Source organism: Struthio camelus, chromosome 2, assembly GCF_040807025.1.
Source record: "Struthio camelus isolate bStrCam1 chromosome 2, bStrCam1.hap1, whole genome shotgun sequence".
Taxonomy (NCBI): domain Eukaryota; kingdom Metazoa; phylum Chordata; class Aves; order Struthioniformes; family Struthionidae; genus Struthio; species Struthio camelus.
Genome location: NC_090943.1, coordinates 133,981,220 through 134,008,199, shown reverse-complemented (window position 1 = coordinate 134,008,199; position 26,980 = coordinate 133,981,220). Strand labels below are relative to the sequence as shown.

The 26,980-nt window shown below is 36.7% G+C and overlaps 1 protein-coding gene across 2 annotated transcripts in view; it reads left to right on the top strand.

Moving 5' to 3' along the window:
* The window catches only part of NKAIN3 (sodium/potassium transporting ATPase interacting 3), a 370,926-nt gene that overhangs the window by 331,091 nt on the left and 12,855 nt on the right, over positions 1–26,980 (top strand). For both annotated transcript variants that reach the window (XM_068932616.1, XM_068932615.1), the window contains exon 5: positions 15,713–15,773. In XM_068932616.1, coding sequence (XP_068788717.1) covers positions 15,713–15,773 — 61 coding nt within the window. The remainder of the gene's footprint in view (positions 1–15,712; positions 15,774–26,980) is intronic.

Here is a 26,980-nt window from a genome sequence, read left to right as displayed (position 1 = left end):
CAAAGTCATACCCTGCTTAGAGTTATAACTACTGTAATGGTCTTTTTCATGTATATTGGTCTTTAAAAACAGCAATTTACCTTTCTTAAAATTTCCCTCTTATGATAGGGATTCCACAAGAAGAAGTATGAATCATTACTGATACACATAAAATAATCTGTAATGCTGTCCTAAACTACTAATGTGAAAACCCCTGAGTATTTTGATATTAGTAGTTGTTTCATGGTGTAATTGAATCTGAAAAGCTTTGTTTAGATTGTTATCCTCTGAAAGTAATTTTTTTTAAATAAAAATGCTTAATATGTAGTTCAGATAGCAATAGTCTGAAGAAGCCCTTCGCACTTAAGCTTTATGTGAATGATGTGAGTTAACCACACAGCCTACATACATGGTCTCACAGAGTCAGAAGATTTAAAGTATGTAATTTAGCATTACAAATTTTCCTCAGAAGTCATGTTTTCTAAATGTTGGATCATCCTTATCATTCTCATTTGGACTTTCTCCAGTTCACTCTCATCTTTCTTGAGGGGAAATCCCTAAAATATACACTGTCAGCTGGTGTCACATTGGTGCTGAGCACTAGGGCACTGCTGATTCACCTTGAAATTCGGTTTTCTTCCCAGTATGACATCTAAATATTCCACAGCCATATGACATTACCAAAGTCATAGTCGGGGTGCAATTCCCTACTTCTATGGACCTGCTGTGTAGCCTGTTGTTCACCCTATTCTGTCTTTGAGTACTTTGTTATTCCTACTTAAGTATAGTAATTTTCACTTGGCCTTACTGAATTGCATCCTGTTTTTTCCAGACCATTTATCAGTTTGTCATGATTCTTTGAATTCTAATCTTGTCCTCCACAGGGCTTGCAACCCCTGCCAGCTTTCTTCCATCTGGAAATGTAAAAGGCATAATATCTATTGAAATAACCAAGTTATTAATGAAAATACTGCATAGTACCGGACTAGCATGGAATTCTACAGAGCCTAATAGGTTATCATCTTCTAATATGATAGCGAACAATGGGTAGCTATTTTTGAGTGCAATTTTAAGCCAGTTGTTCAATCTGTATAAAAGTAGCTTGATGTAAACAATATTTTCATAGTTTGCTTGTAAGAATGTCAAGCAGTGCAAAATGCTTACTAAAATCAAGATATATCATATTTCTTGCTCCTTCCCTAACCACAGGGCCTGTTACCTCTCCTTTTTAGGAGAGCTTGGTTTAACATGATTCAGTTTCTGACAGATTTATGTTGGCTATTTGTTATCACTTTGCATTCTAGTTAGAGTTAGGAATATAATTCTATGGGTCCTATTTCCCTTCCCTTTTCCTATCTCTGTTTAAAGATAGGGACAATGTTTGGCTTTCTAATCTTCTTGAGACTCTCCTGTTTTATACAAATTCTCATGAGTGTGTTCAAACATATTTCCGATTTCTTCAACCAGGGCCTTACATGCTTTGAGATAAATTTCATCAGAGCTAGTAAATCAGAATTTCTTCAGGTTTCTGATTTGTTTAAGTGATGTCTAACATGTTCTTTCCTTATTCTCACTTGAGTCCATCATACCTCAGTTGCATTTTTTGCTTAACCACATTTAGTCTTTCTACTGAAGATAGAAATAAAAAGAAAAGACATTTAATTCTGCAGCTATCTCAAGGCCATATTCATTCCCTTGACGACAATGTTATTTGACATAGGCCCAACTTTATTCCCAGCTGCTCACCACCTGAAACAGCTGTTTGCGTAGCTGTTGTGTGCTGGTAAGCTAATGGGTGACCTGGCTGTTCTGGAAAATAATCACTGCTGCCACATGTACTTACAGCCTCAGGGTCACATCACTGAGGACTGTGACAGCTCATTGCTTGAGCTCGATTTTTATTAGTGTTATGTCACTGCATATTTTTTTATTATGCTTTATCTTCTTCTTAGCTGTGTCTCATTTTGTGCCGTGACCTTTCTGAATTTTTCCCTACGCACTTCTGTTTTTGTTCTATATTTGTCTCTACTAATCTGTATGCGGTCATCCAAGAGACCATCACTGAGTCAAGTCAATCTCTTTCTATTCTTCCTCTGGTTAGAGAAGTTTGTACTTGCTCTCTTTCAGCCAGTCTGCCAGCTTTCTTAGCAGCTTTTTCTCACAGATCTGTTTACTCCTAGAAGTTACTAGCTATCTTGGGTCTTTGAAATCTGGTTCCTGAATGTTTACTGTCTCTGTTTCACTGTTCTCATTCTTCTCCTAGAGTCCTAATTTCTAATAGCTCAAAATTTCTATAATCCAAGATGTCTTTCTGTTCATTTGTATTTATTATTTATTTCCAAAGGAAAGCTAATCCCTTTCATTGGATTTTCTGCAGGAAAATGAATGGGATCGTACAGATTATCCAATTTACTTAGTATCCATTCTTATCTCTAAAGAAATTTAAGGAATATTTAATTTTATTTTTTCACAGTGATAAAAATTTTTAGAAAAATCATATAGAAGCCAAAATAAATCATACAGAAGCCAAAATGACAGTTGTTTTAAAATAAATGCTAATATTTATCTGAGAACATTAGAAGTTTATAAAAAATATGAACAATGATGAGGTTTCCATTGGGTGTCCAAAACTGATCAGAGCTAGATAAGGGTTCCGCAAGCGCTGTGCTAAAACTGTGTATATTCCTTTTCTATATAGAACAATAATTGTCTACTCCCTGAAAATGAATAATAGCTCTGTAGACAGTAGTTGTATGTTATAGTACTATGTCAACTTATTTATACTTATTTGTAATGACTGATTTTCTATCTTTAAAAGTATCAATCAGAAATATTTCCAAATACAAAAGAGAGTAATGACATTTTAGCATTATATTTTATAATAATTTATAATCTGTCATCAGGTGTGATATGCAATTTCTTCTTACCTTAAATTAATACATCAAAGATCTAAAGGTAAAGTTATTGAACATTTATATTTAAAATTTTTCGCCAGATAAAATACATTAGCTGTATTTGTCTTAAAAGGAATATCTGAAAATGATAATTTTTCTTCAGATTAATGTGAGGAATTGTACTGCACTATTTTCTTTAATGCATTGTTAATCCATTCTGGAATATTTCTGTTAAGGTATCACTTTGAACAGGGAGCCAAGTGGCTTGTAAGTGTCTTTATTAACTGTGCTGTGTTCATGATTTGTGTTGCAATCTGAGAGGACAGTTTATTCTATAAAGTTGTTATGAATTTTGTTAAAACATTTAGCAAACAAATATGTACTGAAACAAGGACATAGTTAAGATAATTTACTGCAATTTAGCCAATGGAAAAGATGGAATATATTATGAAATCAAGATTACAATTAAGATCGAGTCAATGAACCAGTGAGTTAAGTTTCTCACTTCATCTAGCTAATATGCTCCTAGATAATCAGATTGAATTAGAGTATTGCTGTTGGAAAGAATTACTTGATATTTCTTTAGAAAGACATTTTCCTTTTTGGTTAAGACTATACTAGCCATCAATACAGTCTTAGCCTAAGCATGTGAAAGACATGAAGAGCCATAGGTTGCAGTTAGGTAAAACTTAACTATTGGTACTTTGACTATTGAGCTCTGTCTGCTAGGGATTTCCCACTGCAGAGAAGTCCCTTGGCTCTGTCACAGTGAACCTATTTTACCATTTCTCTCTTAAATCTAATTTTTACCAAATATTTTTGGTTTACTGTTCTGTGTAATAGCATAGAATCTTTCTACTAGATTAAAAGAGATAGTGTTCAAGTTCAACTTAATTGGTGTTTCGAGGTATAATTATTTTGAACTCTAAATATTTAATGCACATATAAGTTAGAGAGAGTCTTTGGTGTTTAATTCTGGGGATTTGAGGGACTGTCAATTTGTAACCACAAACATTTTCGTGTGCACACATGTAAAGTATAATCCGTATCCCTAAGCAAAATAGAGAAAAAATTAGAAAGAGTGAGCCCTACTGAACCTGAAATCACATGACTGCGAATATCTCTAACCAGGCAATAGAACTATAACTAATGAAGAGGACATATTTGAGGTTTTAGCAAACTTACCAAGTTTGCTTACCTAAATCTTCAATTGTTTTTTTCCTGGAGAACCTATATGAAGAAAAGAAGAGGACTGAACTCTGCACACCAATCTATGAGAAAATAAATGAGATAATAAAAGAACAGTTTTCTTCTAAGTATCTGCATTTGAGGATATTTTCCTCAGGTAAATTTTCAAGACTAAGCAGATGATATTCTGGATAATGCACAGAGATCAGTTCTCTCACAATGCACACAATCTTTAATCCTTTGGTCAAAGAGGAAATTTGCTCCTATGCATAACTTTTGATTTCAGCATAGCTGCTACATTGACTATGGATGAATTAATTTTCCAAAAACTTGAAAAATACAAAAGGGTCACAGGTATGGTGTTACTTGGAAGGCTGATGTCAGAGTATGGGACAAGGTAATGAATATGAGTCCTACAGTTAGCAGAAGTAGTGTTTTTTTTCCTGGTCATTTAAATTCTTAAGTATTAACAATTATTTACTAACAAAGATCGATGGACTAGTGTGAGTTTGTTCCTTTTTAATGACTTTAGAACCAAATCCATAAAGAATTTTGACCTTTTTTTTATAGCCTATTTACTCATAACTAAACAATACAAGTTTTCCTGGCCCCAGTCCAGATTGTAGTCCCTGTTCCTCACAATGAATAAAGCCACAAGGAAATCCTGGATTATGAACTGCTGAAAGCAAACGTAGTAAACTGGCATGATATCAGAGACATCACTCATATCTGTTGTCAATATTTTATCTGTAACTACCTAATATTTTGTCTTCTATTTCATCTAGAATAACTAACACACCTAACTGGGTCATTTCATAAAAATTTCAAAACGTGGATGGGGCCAAAATTCAGCTAATACCTTTCAATTCAACAAGTATTGTGTTGAAATTATAGTACATGCATTAAACCTAGAGGTAATTTTATCATCTCTTCCCAAAAATGGAAGTCAGAGTTCCATCCTTCTACTCTTTCCAGTTATGTGACTCGCTGCTGAATTTAGCAAATACAAATACTAATAAATCGGTGTGTTTAATGTGGGAATTGTGGGCACTTAACAGCCCCTGGAAATACTAAATGCATACAGAATTCCTGGGACAAGTCTGTTGTAGCTGCAAACTTGTTTTTCAAAGCCTTTGATGAACATTTTTCCCCAAATGCGTCTAACTGGCTTTTGACCCATGTATACTTCTCACCTCTCCATCATCCTGTAGCATTGAGTTCACAGTTTAATTATGATTTGTGTGGAAAATGTACTTCTTTCAGCCTATGTTGAAAAGCACTCCCTTTAGTCTGTGATTTGATACCTTTTGTACCATTGTTCTTATACCATGAGAAGTGGAGTAATTATTTTGTATTCATCTTTCCAAGCCGTTTAAGGTTTGTTTATTTTTCTGACATCAGTTGTTTCCTTTCCTGTGTAAAGGGTGAATTTGTTCAATCTCTCCTTATTCTAAAGCTGTCCACATCTTTGATTATCTATGACACCTTTCTGTGTACTTTTTCTGATTCAGCTGCTTACTTTCTGAGATAAGTAAGAACAAGAATTGTAAATAGCACTGAAGATGCTTGGTACAAGGGATTTATACAGGGGCATAATGATGTATTCTACTTTCTTTTCTATTGCTCTCCTACTACTTGATCCTCCTTTCTGACTGCCCCTGAGCTCTGAGCTGATGTTTGCAATGAGCTATTCACCAGGTCTCTAAGAGGTAATAACAAATTTAGAGCCTGTTACTGTATATGTGTAGTTATGGTTGTTTGTCCCCATGTGCGTTACTTCTTTGCATTTCTTGACATCGACTTTCAACTCTAACTTTATCATCCAGTCACTCGATGTCATGAGATTCATTTGCAAAAGGTCACAGTCAACTTTCATTTTTAATGCCCTAAATATTTTTGCATTATCATCAAAGTTAATTGACTTCCTCACCTCAGTTTCTAGATCATTCATGAGTGCTTTGAAATGCGTAGGGCTGAGCACAGTTCCTTACAGGGCACTACAGGTAATTTCTGTCATTATACATTATGGGATAGAGGGGATTAACCTGTTAATCATATAGATTAGTAAGTGGCCAAAATATACTAGCATATGAACAGTATAGGAGCTGATCAGCATACTAGCATATGAACAGTATAGGAGCTGATCAGCAACTACACGACAGTGTATAGTTCTTAAGAATCTCTGGTTAGGGATCTGGTCAACAACTTTTTGGAACTCCAAATACGTTATATCAATCGGATCATTTATGGATCATTTATTGGATCATATGGGACAAAATGTTCCCCTTTCTACCATCATGTTTATTCTTGTATTTTCACACTGAATTATTGCTATTTTTAACATCTCACTTACTACAGGAGCCATACAGTCTGTCCTCTGTTTTCTTTTTAATGAAAATTAGCCTTTATAACTGTTGATGTTACAAAGAACTCTGAGAGTGATCTATAAAATAGACCTACCTGAGTTTCCTTTGAATGAGCTAGCTTTCCTACTGCTCACAATATTAGGGAACTATAACAGTAGGGTAAAGAGTGCCATAAAGTTTAACCTCCCAAATATTTATTCAATTATTCTTTGCAGTACCCCATGATTTAGTTGGCTTAAAACTGCTTGCACCTGCAAGGAAGATAAGGAAGAGAACTGGAGCAAGCAGCCAGGCAATTGGAGGCAGAAAAACCCTAGAAAAGTCCTCTAAATGTCCAAAGTTTCCTGTTTTCCTCATGCCTCCTGTTTATGTTAAGGTTTCCTCCAAGGGCACACAGTGAGGAGCCTTCTTGGAAAAGACCTGCCTCTCCTGGATGCTAGGAGGAGGAGTTGGCCTGTTTTCTCTTTGCATGCCTTCCTTTCCTTCAAGCAAGTGCACTTCAGGTTCTGGCTGCATGCCAGGAGAAGACCAGAAGAAGAACCGTCTCCTATGTCCTAGGAAGAAACCAGGATATGTTTTCCAAAAAAGGATCTCTACATACTGTAGCCAAACACTCAGTCTAGGTGATCCAGAGTGAAGGACTGCAAAGGTATGCTTCGGGTAATACCTGTCTATAGTCAAGACATATTCTCAGGGCAGCAGTTTCTGCTTTGGCTCCTTTTGCAATTGCTCCTACCAGAGGTGGACTCTCTTGCTGCATTTGCCTCCTGTTTGCTGAGACACCCCGAAAGTTGACTCCAGGGCAATTCAGCAGCTGCTGTTGATAGGACCAACACATGAGGGCATGCCTACCAGCCACATAGGGATGCTCAAATATGTTTTTGTATGGATATTTGGAGACAAAATCCTTTCTGGAATGGTTCCAGTGTTGCTTGGTTGCGGAAGTGAGATGGTATTTGTAAGCTGTCTGATTTCAGCCTGAGTTTAGGCCCCTTGGAAAAGAAGTATGGATTTTGGGTGCACTCTAGGCTTCAGTGTCCAGAAGCAGACTCAGATAAAGATAAAGCTCAGGGGCACAGTGGGACGCAGTATCAAGTGAGAGCCTTTGGTAGGGAACAGGAGAGAATAGGGCAGGAAGCCACAACTCACATAAGGGAACCATAAACTGCAAGTGTGTAAATTGTGCCAGGGAGAGGCGGTATAAGTGATCCCACCAGGTCAAATATGACTGGAGAAGCAGCTTCTGAAATTCATTAGGCAGTGCAGCCTGATAGAAAGCAGGGCTTCACTGCAATACTTGACAGCTTTTCTGCCCAGTGGGAATCCAGCACAAAAGCCTTTCAATACACGTTTTAACTGGGAATACCTGAGCAAACTGATAACATTTCTGCTTTTTATTATAGTCTTGCTTCTCATGTCTCACAGCAGGCCACTTCACAAAGCATTATAGGCGCGCGTGTGTGTGTGTGTGTGTGTACTTCCAATTGCACACCTGGGTAGCAGCTTGAAGGAATTAAACAATATCATTCATACTGAGAAAAACTACAATAGGAAGGATGGCCATAAAAGAAAACAAACTATCATACAAGAGTTTTTTTCAAAATTATCTGTGTTACAACAGTAGAATAATCTGTTTTGCACAATTTTAGATGTTACAGCTGAGTGAAGAGGCTGCTGTGTTACCTGCCAAGCACATTAAATCCAGCCACGTTTTTGATGATAATATGGTTTCTTCCAAAGAGCAAAACCAGCTCCGATTGTGCTTCAAAACAGCATCATTTGTTCTAAGTTTTGAATATGGCAGCTTCATATACAAGTAAAAGTACACATGGCAGATCATCGGATAAATATCCTATCAGATGTAAATTGATTAGAAGAATCAGAATGATAATGTAGAAGGAGTTTCTTATCTTTACCTATCTGTTGTGTGATATACTACTGTTAATAACAGCAGCATTTCAATGAACACCTAAAATAAAAAAACTAGCATAGTCTCTAGGGGATGCAGAAGTGATTTTATTCATTTTTTATTTTCAGGACTCAAAACTTATCATATTGTATGTTTTTGTTTAACTATTTTGTCTTTTCTTTGTTTTCCAAAGACTTACATACATTTTTTCCGCCAAGAATAAACAGACATTTATCATCTGTAGTCTTCTAATGAAAATAAGATTTAAAAAGATCAAGTATATACTTACATATTCAAAATTATATACAAATAATTTTTTCTTTGTAATTTTCCTTGTCTATATTTTAAAACTGTTAATAGGAAAAGAAAATTGAACTATGTTTAAATCTTCAAAAATAATTTGGAATTGACATCCACAGGGAGAAGTAGTATGCTCCGCTTTTCTAAATTCCAGTGCAAACTAGGTTAGAATAAAAGTTTTCAGACAATCTATGCTCAACCATGCTACCTCATATGAATTTCTACACTTACACTCCTGTGATTTTAAATTAGATATTGGTTATTATGCAAACCTATTTTTATGTGATTTAATTAGTGTAAGATCTAAGCTGATGCAAGTCTTTAAGGTGATGGAACTTACTTTTGAAGTATATTTCTGTGTCTATAGCACCTGAAAATCCTATCTGAATGTTCCTCAAGGGAGGCAAATAAGAGCAGCCTAGTAAATATAGAGATTACATCTTACTATGCAGTTCATTATATCATAGAACATTTTCTAACATGAGTTAATATGTTGGCTTAGGTTTTATCTGTGAGTTGCTTTCTGTTGTTCTTTTTTTCCCTGAGGTATACTCTGACATAACTGTTCACAGGGAAATCTTTTCATTTTTTTCGTACAATTTTCAAGCCATGTTTCTTACAGAAAACAAGAATTATGTTTTCCAGGTTACACTTCTCAAGTATCACATATATAGATGGGAAATAAATATTCTTCAGCTATCATAAGCAAAAAAAGGAGTCAAGGAAAACCCATATTCAACAAGATTGCAAACTGGGTGGACTGGAGCTGTACAAGAATGTAAAGCACAGTCAGTTATATGCTTTTGATGTTAGGAATCTTGCAAGTCTACCTTTAATATAGCCAGGCCTGCTGAGAGTTTATTTAGTTTATTTGGACAGTCCTATGTTCTTGTAATGATATCTACAAAACTCTATGTAGTAGTTTAACAGTAATAAGTGTGCTATTGTACACCTGACTTTGAAGATTAAGCTAATAGTCTAGGACACTGTTTTGTGTAATCTTAAATACCTAGTGTTCACTCCTTTGAATCAGCTGAATTACAGTATATGAAGCAGATAGGAGAGCAATCGTATAGAATTAGAATGAATTTTAAGGCCACAGCTGATGATGATAAAGCCAAGCAGACTGATTTAAATCAAAATGATTTACATTAACGATTTTAAGCAAAAAAATTTCAGTCTGCAGACGATAACCTTGATTTAAATAATTATTTTTAATTTATTTTGCATTTATTTAGGAAAAGTTAATCCACATTAACAAGTAACTATTAAAATACATTAATTTGCAGGTAAATATATATTTTGTACTCAGATTGGTTCTTTTTTCAATAGGGTATATTAGAGCAGTATTCATTTATAAAGCAATCATATGGCAGAGCATATATTTGCTCAGATGATTAGTGTTTTTAATTTCTTGTATGTTTTCATAGTTTCTTACCATTTAATGATAGACAATTATATAATCTAATTTCACTTCTATTAAAGTAGGCATTAATATTTCATGCAGATGTCCGTATCTTAAGCCTAGAGATTTTAGTTAGTCTAAAGCATTTATGTCCTCTAGGGATTATTCTTTCTGCATAGGGAGAAAATAACAGAGCCTAAAATTTCACTTCTACCTGAGGCTATCAGCAGTAAATAGATTATGCAACAAGTCTTGATAATAACTTCCTATAAATGTACCCATGTTCCACTAATAAGAATTCCCTTTGTACAGCCCACATCAAAGTCCCTACCAATGTGATCTAGGTGACAATGGTTTCCCAAACCCTGAGCCGGCTAATCAGTATGATTTGACGAATGTGAGCAATGTTTATCAGCTATTTATCTAAGAAACAAGACTTCTGGTGCCAAAACACTGATGGTTCCCCAGGAAAGAACGGTATCTTGTGTCCAGCCATGGCCAATGTTTGATGCTTCGGAGGTTTATTCCATTTTCTTGGCTAAGTCTGTTTCACTTTCCTTTCACTGTGCAAAGAAAGATTAATCAGAACCTCTCCTGAAAGGGGAGTGTAGTTCTTCTTGTAACAAATATTTGAGCTTTTTTTATATTATTTATTCACCCCAGATCAGGATGTGTACTGTACTGCTGCTCCCACCTCATTTTCTTCAGAATAGCACTGAGAAGTGTCTTCTGAGTCCAGTCTAGTAAACCGGACTCTGCAGCCAAGACAAGCAGTCACATGGACAGTGGAGGGACCCCAGAAGGCTTTTATGTCTTGAAACTCAACAGTGTAAAGATAAGCCCACTTTGGCATGTGAATTCTTCTCTGGATCAAGCCGTAGGTTCCCATCTGCCCCATTAGGTGCTAGAGACCTTTGATGTCCTGGACATCCCGTTCCAACCAGCTCAGTAGTCACTCTGAACGCTTACTGAAAACCAAGATGAGCAAAATAAATATCCTCCAGGTCATTTGCCTCATATTTTCTTTAGTTATCAAGGAACAACAGGTTTCAGTCTATCACTTGGTGCCAGGTCAACAGCCAACCTTTCCAATATCAAGAAATCAGGCAGTACACATCAGTCAGCTCATTGCAAATTGGCAATTAATATGATGGCTACATGGGTTCACATGAGCATAACATTATTAATTAAACAGCATCTGGGTTAATCAAGATAGCAAAAGTAATTTGTTGAAATAAATATTTTATTAGTGTGTCCATCAATAAAGCAAAAGAAGAGGTTTTAATTAATTCATTTATAAAATTGTTCACACTGTGGTGGCTGTAACCACCAGACCTTTAAACAAAAGATCTGGAGACAGGTCCAATTTGCAGAAGAATGTATTCCCACTTTATCGCTTCCTGTTAATTGTACTGTAGTTAACCATTACCCGACTGTAATTGCTGGTAAGTTAGCCACAAGCTAAGCATTACTGTCCACCAGTGACCAGCTATACCTGACAATAGATGTTAAAGAGCTCTTTTCCTCTTTGTTGCTTTATTCTTTTAGAACTGTGCATTCTCCCATTTAATCACAGAAAGATATTCTTAGAGGAAGGGGAGTTATGAAGCTTTCCAGTATGATTAGATACCTTATCTTCCCTTTTCCCCACAAAAGACTGCATAATTGAGACTAGGCAAGTATATATTTTTATTTTTGCAGCTTTTAATAAATAATCAATCCAGGGAGAAATGGGATGTTTTAAATAAGTGTCTGCCATAAACATGACATGTAGCTGTGATTTCTACCTGATTGAAGAATGTTTATCTACAAGTGCTGAGAATTATAAAGAAATACTGAGAAGCAGAGAGAGGCTGCTGAGTTTGAAAAAAGAATGTCATAGATGAGACAAAGGCATTGCAACTAAGCATGTGCCAAACACTAAAGTGAGTGGGAAAAGATCTACTGAAAGAATGAGATGTAAGCTGTTATGACTGTTAAAAAAAAATCAGGCTTGCCAAGCCCCATATTTCTTGGAGAGAAGTTCTCTTATTTTAGATTATTTTTCCCTGTCATTTTTCCTCATTGTGTCAAGTAAATTATTGCATATTGGAGTGGAAATCTCTTTCTGTGCTGGGGGATGGGATTTGGTGGAATCAAGTTAACATTCTCGCTAACTGTGAGCATTATGCACCTCCTTAATGAATAGAAACCATACTGTGGAAATACTGTGTGTGTGTTCCCATGCAGGTCGTTATCAAACCTGTAAAACTGACCCCAAAAAGCACTTTACTCTGCTTATAAATTTTCAGCTAACACGTCATCTTTATCCATCATGTGAGATGGCATGGCATATGCGACATGCGAGAGAAACTTGCCAGAAGCACTCATGGATAGATATTTTATATGAAATGCATATTTATGGAGCACACATGCTCACAGGTAGGGGAAGAGAAAAAAGAAAGAAGAGACTGCAATTATAAAAGTAAAGTTAATTTAATGCAGAATGTTAATAAGAAAAAAAATCACAAAATATAGAACTGGAAAATGGTAAATAATTCTAAATGGCTGAGCATTTTTCCCAACATGTAACTGTCACACCTACCTCCAGTGCTCAGTCTGTACCATCATTCTTTTGCTATGTCAGGAAGAAGAGGCAATGTTTTCAGAGCATTCTAAAGCTCAGTACGTCTGGGATTTATTGCAAAAAAGTAGAGTTGGACACCCAAGCATGAGCCTCATCTAGCCTAGGCCATGGAGTGGTCAGACAGCAAAGGGTGATCTGCACTTCCCTATTTGTCACAAAGGAAAATCTGGCCTTTTCTATAGTCACATTCTGTATGGGACTATAGTCCCATATTTTCATGGGAATGGTGGGGCAGAGCTGCTAAGGTTGAAGCCTACATCATGAGTGACACCAGGACACGTTACGTAGCACAAAAAAACCCGTGCTTCTAACAACGTTTCACTCGTTAACAGGAAACCCCCTTTAGGGCACATGGCAAGTTGCAGTGCTAAGCTGCTGGGCACTGCTGCTAGGACGCTGGTGGCATTTACAGTTCCTTTCACACCCACTCTCTTAAGAGGAGTGATATCTATTTAATTGTGATCTATGGTCTTAAAGTGTTGTACCATATGAATAGCATTGCAGTAACCCGATCAAAAAGTGAAAAAGTCAGAGAGACTACCGTTAGTCTACTAGGACAGGTCCATGTAGAACTGCTGCTGTTTCATCATATTGTTTTTTGACATCTGGATAGCCACAATTAATCTGTGAAAATGCTTATAGGTTTTTCCCTGGAAAACTGTACTACAAAACAAATCTATTCATATATTTATTATTTACTCAACAGTTTCAGTCTTCAAAATAGTCCAGTCACATATTTAGGGAGAATAAAAAATCCCACATGACTTACATGATCAAATAACACAATGCACAATGGTAAAATAGTATAAATGAATAGTTAACATTCGCTCTAGAGAAGCCATCTATTTTCTGGTATTTGTATAGTACTTAGTGCAATAATAATTTAATCTATGTGTGTGTGTACATGTTAAGGGGGCACACATAATATACCTCAAGGAGGACTGATCTTTTGATCCCTTGAAAGCCTTTTTTATTATATTGCTTCAGTTGCCACGTGGGAAAGACACTCTAAACCATGAAGTTTAGGAAAAGAGCGTGTTTAACCTGTCAAGGAGTCTGTAAGCCAGCACTGGTCCTGGAGGCCCCAGGCAGCAGACCCACAAGATCCTGTTTTCGTTAGTAGCAGGAGGCTGGCCTCCTCTTGCATCCTTACGTAGTCTTTTGCAGTTAAGTGTGAATGTGCGCGGAGCCAGTTGGCCATGGCACAGCTCTAGGTATCCCCTAGCACCAGTTACCATGACCCTGTGCATATGCCAGCAAGCTCTGCTGCTTAGCAGCAGTTATTAACCCAAGCACGGCTCTGTCCTAACTGTGTTTATTCAGTGCCTGTTTCAGAGCTGGTTTGCATTTAGCTAGGTCAGAGTATCAGTACAATGATGTTATATCCACCTGAAAAAGACTAAGTGATGCTATTTGACAAAAGGAAAAGCCAAGGAAGTTGCCAATAGCGCAGCCACCTCAAAGCAATGGGAAAGTTAGATTAAACTCACAAGCTCACTTTTTTTCTTTTTTTTTTTCTTTCATTCTTTTTTTTTTTTTTATCTGAAAACACCAGTGTGGAGAATAGCCAAGAGAGGAAGCTGTGACAGGGCAGTGCTACAGCAGTGTGACAGCACTCATTTACAACTAACCTGGTTTTAGCGTACTGTAGCTTAATTCTGCATAGGGAAGATTAATCCCTTGGAGGAGGATTAAGCTACAGTGAACTAAAGCCACTTTATTTCTGAATGCAAAAGGACACACAAGGATTTAATATACTTTATCTTACGTGCATTGATTTTACAGCTTTAGTTAATTCATCTTAACTTCCCTGAATTCCCTTGTGTAGACAAGCTTTTTGTCTGTCGAGAGGCTCTTGGAACTAGCTGCCTGTAAAGCTCCTGGCACAGCCCAGCCAGAAAGCAGGCTGGAATGATTTCGGTGCCTCCAAAGGAGCTTACACCTGTCTAGATACTATTAAATCACCTCTTTCTCAGATGGCTGATCCATGACACAGTTAAAAGAACTATTTTAATTAGATTTTTTGAATCAATCTAGCCAAAAGGATTTTTTAAAGAAAACTAATCTCTGGGTTATTTTAGAAATCTCTCATGAACAATCTTTTCAATGCTTTCAGAGAGCATGAACTGAGTATAGCTGCACAAACAGCATTTTCGCAAGCACGGATATGTCTAGGCAGTGCGGTTTAATAGATTTTCCTTGCCCGGTGGAATTTTCTCCTTCTTGGTGACAGTCAAAAGGAAACGTTTTATCTTCCTGAAAAATGATCGAGTAAAATTTCTATTCCCCTTTCCAGAGAATCTTAATCCCTTCCTCTCAGTGGCACAAGCAACACAGAAACAGATTGAGGAGGATCTTTTTCTGGGAGGTGCTGTTAAAATAGTATCATGATTTTTCTGGTGTTGTCCTTTGGGGAAATGAGTCTGTTCATTTCTTTCATAGTGAATGTCATTTACTGGTAGGTCTTGCTGATAAGGTGTTTCCTGATGCTGATGAATCATAACATGCTTTACAGTTTAGCTGCATCATGACATTTTATATATCAAATTAAACTTTCGCCATATAGTTTTTTCACAGAGACACTTTATGTACTCTTGTGAATTCTGTAATAACTTGACTGTGACTTAATTCCTTAGCAGTCAGTAAATATTTTAACTTTTTAATACTAAGTAAATTAGGTGCTTAGGGGGCTAGCCTTCATGTGGATAAAATCATGTGAACACAAGAAGTCCTAAACAAAGGAGCGCAAATAATAGCTGAATATCAAGCTGTCTTCAAACAGTATTGCTCAAAATACTATGCATGTTCTCAGTAGGGCTGGGCAAGAGGAAAAGATTTTAGAATATGACGCAACATGAGCAAAGGAGAATCTGTTTAGTTTAGCCTTTCGTGATTATATGCACTGAAATTTTCATATAATTCAGGAAATGGAAGCAAATCTTTTCTAAATACAGTTGTGATACCTGTATTTATATGGCGTTGTAGCAGAAGCTTAATAAGTGTCCGAAGTATTCTAATGATTGCTTTTCCTCTTCTTTCATGCAGTTGATTGGATTTGTGTATGCCTGTTACGTGATCAGTATTTTCATGGAGGAAGAGGACAGCTGTAAGTACTGATACTCACCTATGCATCTCTGGAGCCACATTATCTGGGGTGAGACTTAGTCTTGCACTAACTACCAAGAAGAAGAACAAAATTTGAAAAACTGAAGGATGTGGCATTCATGTACACAACTAACTTTTTTCAAATGCCTGCTTATTTAGGTACTACAAGTGTCAGGATTATACTTATTACACTTGTTGATAGGGATCTGGGAACTGCTTGCATGAGTCAGAGTCATACTGCTCAAAAGCATGGTGCATACATGTAAATTGTTATGTATGTACATTTAAATTTGAATCAAACACTCTGCCTTTTAAAATGACCATTTTAGCAACAATAAAGTCTAACCATCTGCAGTGTCAGACATTTAGATGTCACAGTTAGATAAATATGTTCAACACTTACAATTAACTAGACTGTGTGTCTGAATTACTGATCCCGTGTTCTCAAACTGCCTTATCAACAAAACTTTATATATATATATTTCCATTTTTGAAAAGTTTGAAAGTGTGAATACCTTCAACAAAGTATTTATTTCAAAAAAGTCCTCAAGTGTGCATCTGAAAAACCGAAATGTGTTGAAAGTTTAGCTAGGATGCTGCGGGCAAAGATATTGTGATGGCTATCTAACAGTCTCACCATACCCACATGATCACCATAGGGAATTGTAAGCAGAACTTTGATTAGAATGATACTGGCTGAGGAAAGGGGAGCAAATGTGAAAGTAAGTTTGTTTAAAAAAAGGGAGAATGGGTGATCATGTTAATTACTTCCTCTCATACATACGTAGTTAAGTAGTGTATCTATTCCAGGGCGGGGGGGAAATGGAACAAATACCAAGAAAAAGATGCCTTTTGCAGCTATAGGATAAATAATATGGAACCAAATATTTATTAATAAAGATTTATTCATATATCACAGAATCACAGAATCACAAAATGGTTTAGGTTGGAAGGGACCTCTGGAGATCATCTAGTCCAACCTTAACATATAGCTTAACATGGTGGTTTGTTTCTTCATCGAATTAGCACTAGTGGGTGAAATGAAAGGAAAGAAATGAAATTAATTCAGATCTGAGGAAAACATTTGGTAATATCTTGAAAATATTATTGAAAACATAATTCAAGTAATTCAGGTTGTGATAGAAAAACAGACTTTTTGATTGAAAGCAGTGTGAAGAACCATTAACAAAATATTTTTTTCCATTGTTGCAAACTATACTATATTTAGCTCTCCATCGTAATGCAACAGACATTACTGTCAGATCTGTTTTAACATTTTAATTTAGGCTTCTGTTAGGAAGAAAATATATCAAAGAAATTCTCAGATAATATTGAGAGGGAAGGAGTCTTAAGTTTTTTTTAACATAGTAAGAAACAATCCAAGAAACCTGGGTGAAAACTGGTGCAGTACATGAAAAACATGAACAACTACAGAATCACAGGACGGTTGAGGTTGGAAGGGACCTCCGGAGATCATCGAGTCCAACCTCTCTGCTCAAGCAGGGTCCTCTATAGAGCATATTTCCCAGGATCACAACCAGACAGGTTTTGAATATCTCCAGCGAAGGAGACTCCACGACCTCTCTGGGCAACCTGTTCCAGTGCTCAGTCACCCTCACAGTCAAGAAGCTTTTCCTCACGTTCAGGCAGAACTCCCTGTGCTTCAGTTTGTGCCTGTTGCCTCTTGCCCTGTCACTGAGCACCACGGAGAAGAGTCTGGCCCCATCCTCTCGACACCCTCCCTTCAGATACCTGTATACATTGATGAGATCACCTCTCAGTCTTCTGTTTTCCAGGCAATTGGAGGAGCAACCTGAAATGCAGGTGTTAAGGTGGAGGAAAAGTCTGAACACATTTTCATAGAAAGCTAGGAATCACTGATCAGTCAGAAACTGGTGACACAGGGTAACAGCAAAGGATAGGGTGGAAGCAAACAGCAGTCTAGTTTGAGATGTATAACAGGGTCTTTTGTTAGTGAAATCAAGAGGCAACTGTCCTTTTCACATGGCTCTGATGAGTTAAGGCTTCATATTGACACCTGGAAACTTAATTCATGAGGCAATTGCCAACAAAATTCATGGAGCACTGGGACATCATTAAATGACTGGGAAGACTGGATTGATTAGGAAGACAAAGATTTCACTATGTTTAATTAGCAGAATAATAATGTGTGTACACACACATGCATGTGCAGACACATATGTGTGTACTTAGGAAGTCAGACTCTTTACTTTTTATATCAGTGTGTCTATATTATTGTTGCATTTGTTTAATCCTTAATGGATAATCCTTCACACATCAGTATTTTAGGGGTGTGTGAAAGAACTAGAGCAATCCCACAAAAGAGTATAACACATTCTTGACAAATAGTCAGCTGCTAAAGAGTACACGCAGTTTATCTTCAAGCTCTTGCAGAGGATTATTGTCAAGTTAAAGGCCTTATTCACTTAGAAAATGTGTGTACTTCAAAAGACTCAGGGCAAGGTCTCTCTGACATCCAAGGCCCTAGCCACTTTCCTCTGACTGCTTGCCAACCTTACCATCTTTTGAGAGTTTCATGGTGTATGGCACCGATGGAAATTTAAATCACAGTGAATGGAGAACAACTGACATATTTCCTAACAATGAAATACACCAAGTGCTAGGGCGATCCAGTACCCAAAATCAACCCAGTGCTCATTCTCTGTGCCAGATATCTGCATCTAGTTTCTACTTGTCTTCACCAGCTACCAATGGCAAGCTTGAGTATAGTATTTTGTTATTTTTGTGTGAAAACCATTTTACTCGTCTCGAAAAGTACTGTCTAATTCAGATCTGTAGTCTTCATTATGATCGGACCACTTTAGCATTTTCATTTGTACTTTTATATATAATCTTCCAGATTCCTGCAGGAATAGATTTTTTTAGTTACCTGAGGATCATGTGGCACAAGGAGCCAGAGCAGGGTGCTGGAAGGGGAGCAAAAAGCAGAATGGATACACCCAGCAGTTTTTACAACCAGGAGAGTGAAATAATTTCTCATTTGTTCCCTTTTTTTTTTATGTAAGCTCTTGAAGTCAGTCAAAAGCAACTAAATAGCCCTTTAGTGTCTCACTTTGTGCTAATTTGTTTCTTAATCTCTGTTTATGCCTTAGTGTCCTGGTGTTTATGGATAAGTATGTTACAATGTTCTACCATTTATATCCATTCCGCAGATATGTTTTAAATGAAGAAACGTTCATATAAGGCACAGCGGGGAAATGATTTGGTTTAGTAATTAGCTGGGAAGAATAGGACTTACTCTGGAAAAACTCACTTTGTTAACTTGCAACATAATGAACTAAACTTTATTTAAGACAGAAGTACAGTGCTGCTTCAGAATAGTTAGGTTAAAAGTAGACAGTGATTATATTAGGATAAAAGTTGAAGAATCTACAATGAAAGATAAAGTATGTGCATTTTAATATGATATAGCAGATTCTTTTTATAGGCAAATGCAACTGTTCTATAATAGTGTTGCAGTGGTTTGCACAGAATAAGTCCTCAGCCATCTGAGAGTCAAAGTTTCCCTAATTAAATATATTCTGCAATAATCAGTGCATCAAGTTAATCCCAGTTCTTGGTCTGAAACCTGTCAGGCAGACTTAAAAATTAATAATAATTGCCTGTTTAGCCTCTGTGCCATGCTTAAATGGATTTTGAGGCTGGCATTTCGACTGATGGACACTTTTCTGAACAGTAATAATGCTTGAGGAAACATTTATTTCCAGCTATTGCTCACCTTACTTACATTTCAGACTGTAGTTAACTTTTGCTTAGAAGGAAGATGATAACAGGTCAAAAGGAATAAAGAAGAAGACATGTAAAAGGCACACTGCTCTAGTGGGGTTAATACCTTCCATCATTCATCCTAATGAAAAAGTCTATTTATATCTCTTCCTTTCATTTTTTTCATTTCTTTCTTTGTAGATCTATCAATCTATATAAGCTCTTTTGAAGGAAAAGAATGTGTGAAATCTGTAATCATAAAAGCCTGTCACTATCCTGTTTGTGAATCATTTTCTCCTAAAAATGAACTCAGAAGCTTGTTGCCGCCTTGTCAGTGTTGCTGAATGGTTTTAATAAAGTGGAGTCTGGAGACTAGGCAAAATATGCTATTATACATTATTAATACATTATTAAATTTTATAAATATTTTCTGACTTACTCTGAGGAACAATTGAGCAATAGCACTATTGCTATTAAATACTAGATTGTAAAAAACATTGGCGCATGTCAAAAGTGATAGTTCTGTACTGTATGTGAATTTGTGAAGTGAAAACTGAGTTACATACAAGTTGTATAAGGAAGAAATAGTGAAAACAAAGGAAAGGACACAAATGTATAATTGTAATTTCAGGACTTATTATAAGGACAAGATTGAAACACCAAACAGCCATTCCAAGGAAACTCACACTGCTTTTGTGTGTGAGCAAGAATAAAGGAATGGGCTTTCATTCATCATAAAAGGAAAGCTTTATCCAGTAAAAGACATCACAAAAGCAAAATTAATAAACAAGAAATGGAATTGTTTGGCTCTCCTCTATGTCAGTTGTATTCAGAGCTCAGGGATTTTCAGAGCAGAGAGAAAGATGAATCTTCTTTTTAAAAAAGGAAGAGTTCCCCTATACTGTGATATCTGTAGAGACAATCACTTGCTATTATTAGACAAATATTCATTAACATATATTATTTCTGAAGTTGAAAAACTACTATGTTGTTTTATATGATATATAGCATTACATTTATACACACTATTAAGCATCTGCTGTTAGCAGTCAAATAAGAGAGAAATAACTTTTCTTCATATTTAATTTGATATTTGCAGTCACATGTTAGGTCCAGCAGTGATAAACTTTTTATAAATATGCTATCCTTTCGCAGAAGGAATAAGAACTAGCAACAGACCAATATATGTCTATATGTATGACTATATTTTATATATATAACTAAACAGTTATTGGGATCCCACTATCTACTATCTTTTCATCAATGGCAACTTCCCATATAGCTGAGTCCATTTAACTCTTAGAAAAGAGAATTTTTGATATAAAATAGTTAATACAAAAAGATGACCCAGAAGGAAGATACTGCACTAATCTTGTGTAGACCATTCATTACAAGAATCAAATGTCCTCAGACAATGACTACCCTAAATGATCTAACTGAAAATTAGGACTTCTCAGACTTTCCAAACAGTAGCCAGCAGCACAGCTAATTGCTGGGCTTCTGCGCTCACTGCGCGGCTGTAATGACTATTAACATTGAAACACAATGTGTTGTTAATGACTAGTGCTTGAATATACTTAACACAGACTTTTAAAATGGTAGTAAGTTTTACTGCTTGGCTTGGGACCAGCACTATAGCTGCCAGGTTCGCGGTATTCTCCTGGCTTTGGCGTCTCTATAAAATGGCAGTAACTATCAGTATCTCTGGAGGGCTTGAAAAGAAATTTGCGTCTTTCTGTTTATTTGGAACAGCGACCTAAATCCCCAGAATTTTGATAAACCAAATTTTGATAAACCAGTTTTAATAAAACAAGAGAATCAGTGTAAAGCTAGGCACAGAATTGAAATGGATCCATAACCAAGACATATCCTATTAGTGTCCGTTCAGTTGAACAGTTTTATGAAAATGAACAAATGCGGACTCTTACAAAGATGAAGAGTCTCATGCAGCTGGCCTCAGATGAGGACCATGACAGGTGGCAGCCTGGGGAGCCCAGCCAATGTTATAGCAGATCTGACCAGTGACAAAGGGTCCCTTCTCCTCCTTATAGCAAGGTGCTGCACCACATTTCAGGAGTTCATAACAGCCAGGGAGCATCAGCGTTCCCTGTTAGCACCGACTGTCATCACCTTGCAGACACACGCTACGAACAACAGGAGAGGCTGAAGCACTGTCACAAATGCCAGAAATATAAAGGGTAAACCTGTTAGTCTGACAACACTGTACAGACTTACACAATCCCATTGGTGCCCTCCTCCTTAACGTGAAAATTAATAGAAAATGCAAACTCACTCCTACACTGAACTGACACAATGAATTCTGAAGTATTTAATGAAGGAACAAATACAGCAGGAACATTATAATATTTAAATTAACTCTACTTTTTTTTTTACATTAAAATATTATACAGTTATCTGAACAAGCATTTGTCCTAGTTTCTATGGAAACAGGTGCCTAGATATAACTCAAAAAAACAAGGGTAAAACTCTGGTATGATATCAAATGAAAGTAGTTAAACAATATAAATACTAAAGACCAGAAGAAATCTTGATCCTGGTTAAATGAGAGGCAAAAAAATGCAGTAGAGGCATGATTCCTCCCTCTTTTTTCTGCTTAAGACCATAGACAAATGATCAGTCACAGGAAAACAACTAAGAAAAAAATACTTATTCCACCTTCTGTTTTGACCTTCCCCAGACAAAATGTATAAGACAGTCTTTGTTTCCCGTATAATCCTCATGGGCTGTTAAAGAACACCTCGTTCTGGCTGAGAGTTTGTCTTTAAATAATAGATAGTTTACACTATTTCAAAGGGAAGTCTTGACTCTGGAATGCTTCTACCAGCAGAAGAAATTATATTCCTGAAAGCAGGATAAATTTTGTGCAGAATGCAAAATGTATGGGACAATTCTGACCCTTTTGGATAAATTTACATAAATACACACATATATACATATATGTTTGCATGTATATTATGAATGTAGACATATACAGAGTCGCCTTAGCTTTAAGTTGATATCCAGATTGATAACTAGAAAGGAGAGATTAAACGCTAGTTCATTACTACCTCATAAATTCATGGTTTTCAGTTTTAATTCGTGTTAGACTTTTCTCCTATTCATTTTATGTTATATACTATATTTCATATATATATATGAAATGTATATATAAGAAAATTCTCATATATATATATGTAAGAAAATTCACTTAAGATAGAGATATAATTATAATTATAATTGCAGTTGTATAATTATTCTTAAACTGGAGGTCATACCTTCTATAATAAATAATATCTTACTAAAATGAAAATGTAATTCTAAGGGCAAAATATTGTTTGCTGAGAGTTCCTTGACATTTCTTAGGCCTCTGTATTGCTTCCTACTCCCAAATACTCCCAGTATGCCCTTTTTAAAAAAAAAAAAAAAAGCTAGCTGATTTGATTCAAGCTTCTACTTAGCTAATTTAATATTGATTTTATTCTAGTCTCCACCTTCCACCTCCTTGGCCTTTCTGTTTAAATTAAATCTGCTTTTAAATGGATGCTATTCCACCCGCCCAGTTGCCAGCACCTTAGCCTTTTCACTTAAATTGCATCTATTGTTAAATCAATCTTACTCCAGCATCCAGCTTCTCTCTCCTGAGCTTTCCACTTGACATCACATATGGGCCTAAGTGGTGCCTGCTCCTGTCCCTGGCTTTCACCTAGCTTCTCCATTAAAATTAAGTCTCTTTTCAAATCCATTTTACTCTTCCATTTCCAATCTTCTTACTTTTTTTTATTTCTAAGTGGCAACAGCTTTGCACCTGTTTTAATTTGTGGAGCTTGAAAAGAAACTTAGCAGACTCCCAGTCTTCTATACAAATACTGTCTCCCCCAAGTCTTAAGTTTTATGTAAATGAGTTCTTCTCATTTCTAGGCCCCAATTTAAACAACATCTACTTCATTGTTATTGTTGCTTGAGTGATAATTTCCATTTTCCCAGTTAGCACATCAAATCTAAGAGCTCAATCTTATAATAACTTCCAATGCTGGCTTTCGGTGTGGGACACATGAGCCTGGATTGAACGGTGAGTTCATGTTGTGAGACGGCATGCTGAGCTGAAGATGGCCATTAACTGAGAATTAATCAGGTTCTACACCTGCAGTGAGCTGACCATAATTTATCTTGATTATACGCTGGTAAGGAATCTTGGAATTCAGTGAGCTGAGCGGTTGCAATTGAGACAAATATTCCCACTGTTTCCTGTTATAAACATCTCAGCATGTTTGACACATTCAAAAGACTTAGGCATGAATTAGCAATTTAGTGATCTGAGCATTCAGTGCCTTTTGCTTTATGTCCCTGTCCTGTGTGAGAAAGTAAAAATATTAGAGCGAATCTAAGGTTTCATTTTATAAGAAAGAAGTTCCTTACCTTTTTCATTACAGAGGATAACCTCAAGAATGAAAACGGATCTATACAGATCAGCTGAGCTGAGAGATTGTCACTGAATTTTCCTGAATCTAAGTTTTATTCATAGTTCCTTTTTATCAATACAAAGCTTTGAGATAAGGTAGTAAGAAAGCCAAAGCTTCTGATTTGTTGTTTTAAAAGAATATTCCAGAGAAAAATCATACACTGTAGGTCCTAAAGCCTTCCCAAAAACTCAGACAACTACTTTGCAAAGCAGGTGATGTATACATTCAAGGAGACGTAGCTAAGCAGCATGAGAGTCAGTGAAGTATATTGAACCAAGCTCTGAATTTCAGGTCATACTAAAATAATTTTGGAATATTATTTATTTAATAATTTTAAGGAGATGGTTGTTCTTGGTAAGGTACCCTGTCAAAATGTGGCAAAATGAAACAGCCTAACTGAGAACTTATTGTCCTTATTTTTAGCCAACTTTGAAAATTTCGGCTCTAAATCTCATAAATCTTAAAGGGAGACAACATATTCCACCAATAAAAGTAGTCAGCTTGATTTGGAAAAGGAAGAGACAACAATGTTCGTTATTTATGAAATCAAAGCAAGAGAAAGACTTGCACAAAGGAGATATCATAAAGTGTCGTTAGAAGAGCCACAATCAATGGACTAGAGAAAGGACATTCAATTATAAAAAATAATTTAATTTTTTTGATAACCCCTTTTCTTCATCCTTTATCTTTATCTTTATTTTCCCATAATTTTTTTTTGGTTCTCTACTGTGTCTCTGGTACCATCACACTTTCAAACCTTCATAAAATAATATTTCTAAATTCCTCCTATTTGTTAACCTGATATTGCTATCTATATGTTGTACTTTTCAGATTTTCTGGTTATAGTCTTTTAATAGCCCTAATGGTTTCAAAATATAAAAGAAGGAAGATTTACAGCAAGAGGTGTAATCTCTTATTGAATCAGTTGATATAATTGATATAGTTTTCCTATTGGATCAGTTAGTCAAATAAAATATATTACCTCTTCCTAGGAACTTATTTTTCAAAGATGCTATATTATATTTATTGCATCTAGTCTGTGTTGCTTACCTGTTTTGTTAGCTCTTTATCCTGAGAAATCTTTCTCTAACCATTGCCCTGTGATCTAGGTCATAGCAGGACTCTCCTTAGACTCCATTTTCCTTCCTTATGCATTGAATCAATAAATAAAAGGTTGGTTTTGCAAGAGAAATTTAATCTCAGTATGGGGGGTTTGTTTTTGTTTTTGCTTTTTTCTCTCTGAACTCTTTTATGGTTCAGATCTTTAGGTGAAGCTAAGCTAAGCAAAGTAATACTGTGTGACTCCACCATATATATGATGACTCTTATTCCTTAGCACTGGTTTCCACAGATTTTCTTTTCCTCATTAATCACTCCATTAATTAGAACAATGTGTTGTTTTGAAGGACTGTAATTCATGAGTTCAAACAAGGTTTTCATAAAAATGTATTTTTTACTTCATCTTTCTTCAGGAGAGTATTTTATACTGATGAGGTCAGTATTGCATTATGCTTCTTTATCATTAACACATTGATTCAGTGACGGCTTCAAAAAGAATACTAATTCTGTTACTGACTCTATTACCCTTTTACATATTCACCTTTCTCCTAATATAAAACAATACCAACTTTCTAGCAATGAGAAGAAAACATTTTCCTAGCCATCGTATTTATTGACACAAGCTTTTCACTCCCTCATACATGAGAAGACTACTGGCCATTATAAGCTCCGAATTTTGCATGTTCTGTTTCGCACGTTTCAGCTCCATTTCCATAGCAGAGATAGTCATGTTTTGGGTTATTGAACACTTATTTGAGCTGGTGAGGAAGATGGCAGTGCCAAAAGAAATATTAAGAGGTCAGTAAGTCAATTTGAAGGTGAAGTTCCAGCAGGGCAGAAGCAATAATAGTATGAGGTGCAATAGGTTTCCCCATTAACAGAGAAGCACTCATAGAGACAAACTAGTGCTCATTGCTGCACTTAGATATGATTAATTAGTGGACTTACTGGATGTATCTGCAAAGGCTCGGAAATACTGGATGATCAGATGTCCTAGGGAAGGCTAAAGGTACCACAGAAGGACTATCAGTGCATTTACTGTGGCTAGGTAAAGCTGGCATGACACTGATCAAGAGACAGGTGTTAGATCACAGAATTACAGAATCACAGAACGGTTGAGGTTGGAAGGGACCTCCGGAGGTCTTCGAGTCCAACCTCCCTGCTCAAGCAGGGTCCTCTAGAGCATATTTCCCAGGATCACAACCAGACAGGTTTTGAATATCTCCAGCGAAGGAGACTCCACGACCTCTCTGGGCAACCTGTTCCAGTGCTCAGTCACCCTCACAGTCAAGAAGCTTTTCCTCACGTTCAGGCAGAACTTCCTGTGTTTCAGTTTATACTTGTTGCCTCTTGTCCTGTCACTGGGCACCACGGAGAAGAGTCTGGCCTCATCCTCTCAACATCCTCCTTTCAGATACCTGTATACATTGATGAGATCGCCTCTCAGTCTTCTCTTCTCCAAGCTGAACAGGCCCAGCTGTCTCAGTCTTTCTTCATAGGGGAGATGCTCCAGTCCCGTCATCATCTTTGTAGCCCTCCGCTGGACTCTCTCCAGTAGCGCCATGTCTCTCTTGCACTGGGGAGCCCAGAACTGGACACAGTACTCCAGGTGAGGCCTCCCCAGGGCTGAGTAGAGGGGCAGGATCACCTCCCTCGACCTGCTGGCAACACTCTGCCTAATGCACCCCAGGATACCATTGGCCTTCTTGGCCACAAGGGCACATTGCTGCCTCATGCTTAACTTGTTGTCCACCAGGACTCCCATGTCCTTTTCTGCAGAGCTGCTTTCCAGCAGGTCAACCCCCAGCCTGTACTGGTGCCTGGGGTTATTCCCTCCTTAGGTGCAGGACCCTGCACTTGCCTTTGTTGAACTTGAGGAGGTTCCTCTCCGCCCACCTCTCCAGCCTCTCCAGGTCCCTCTGAATGGCAGCACAGCCCTCTG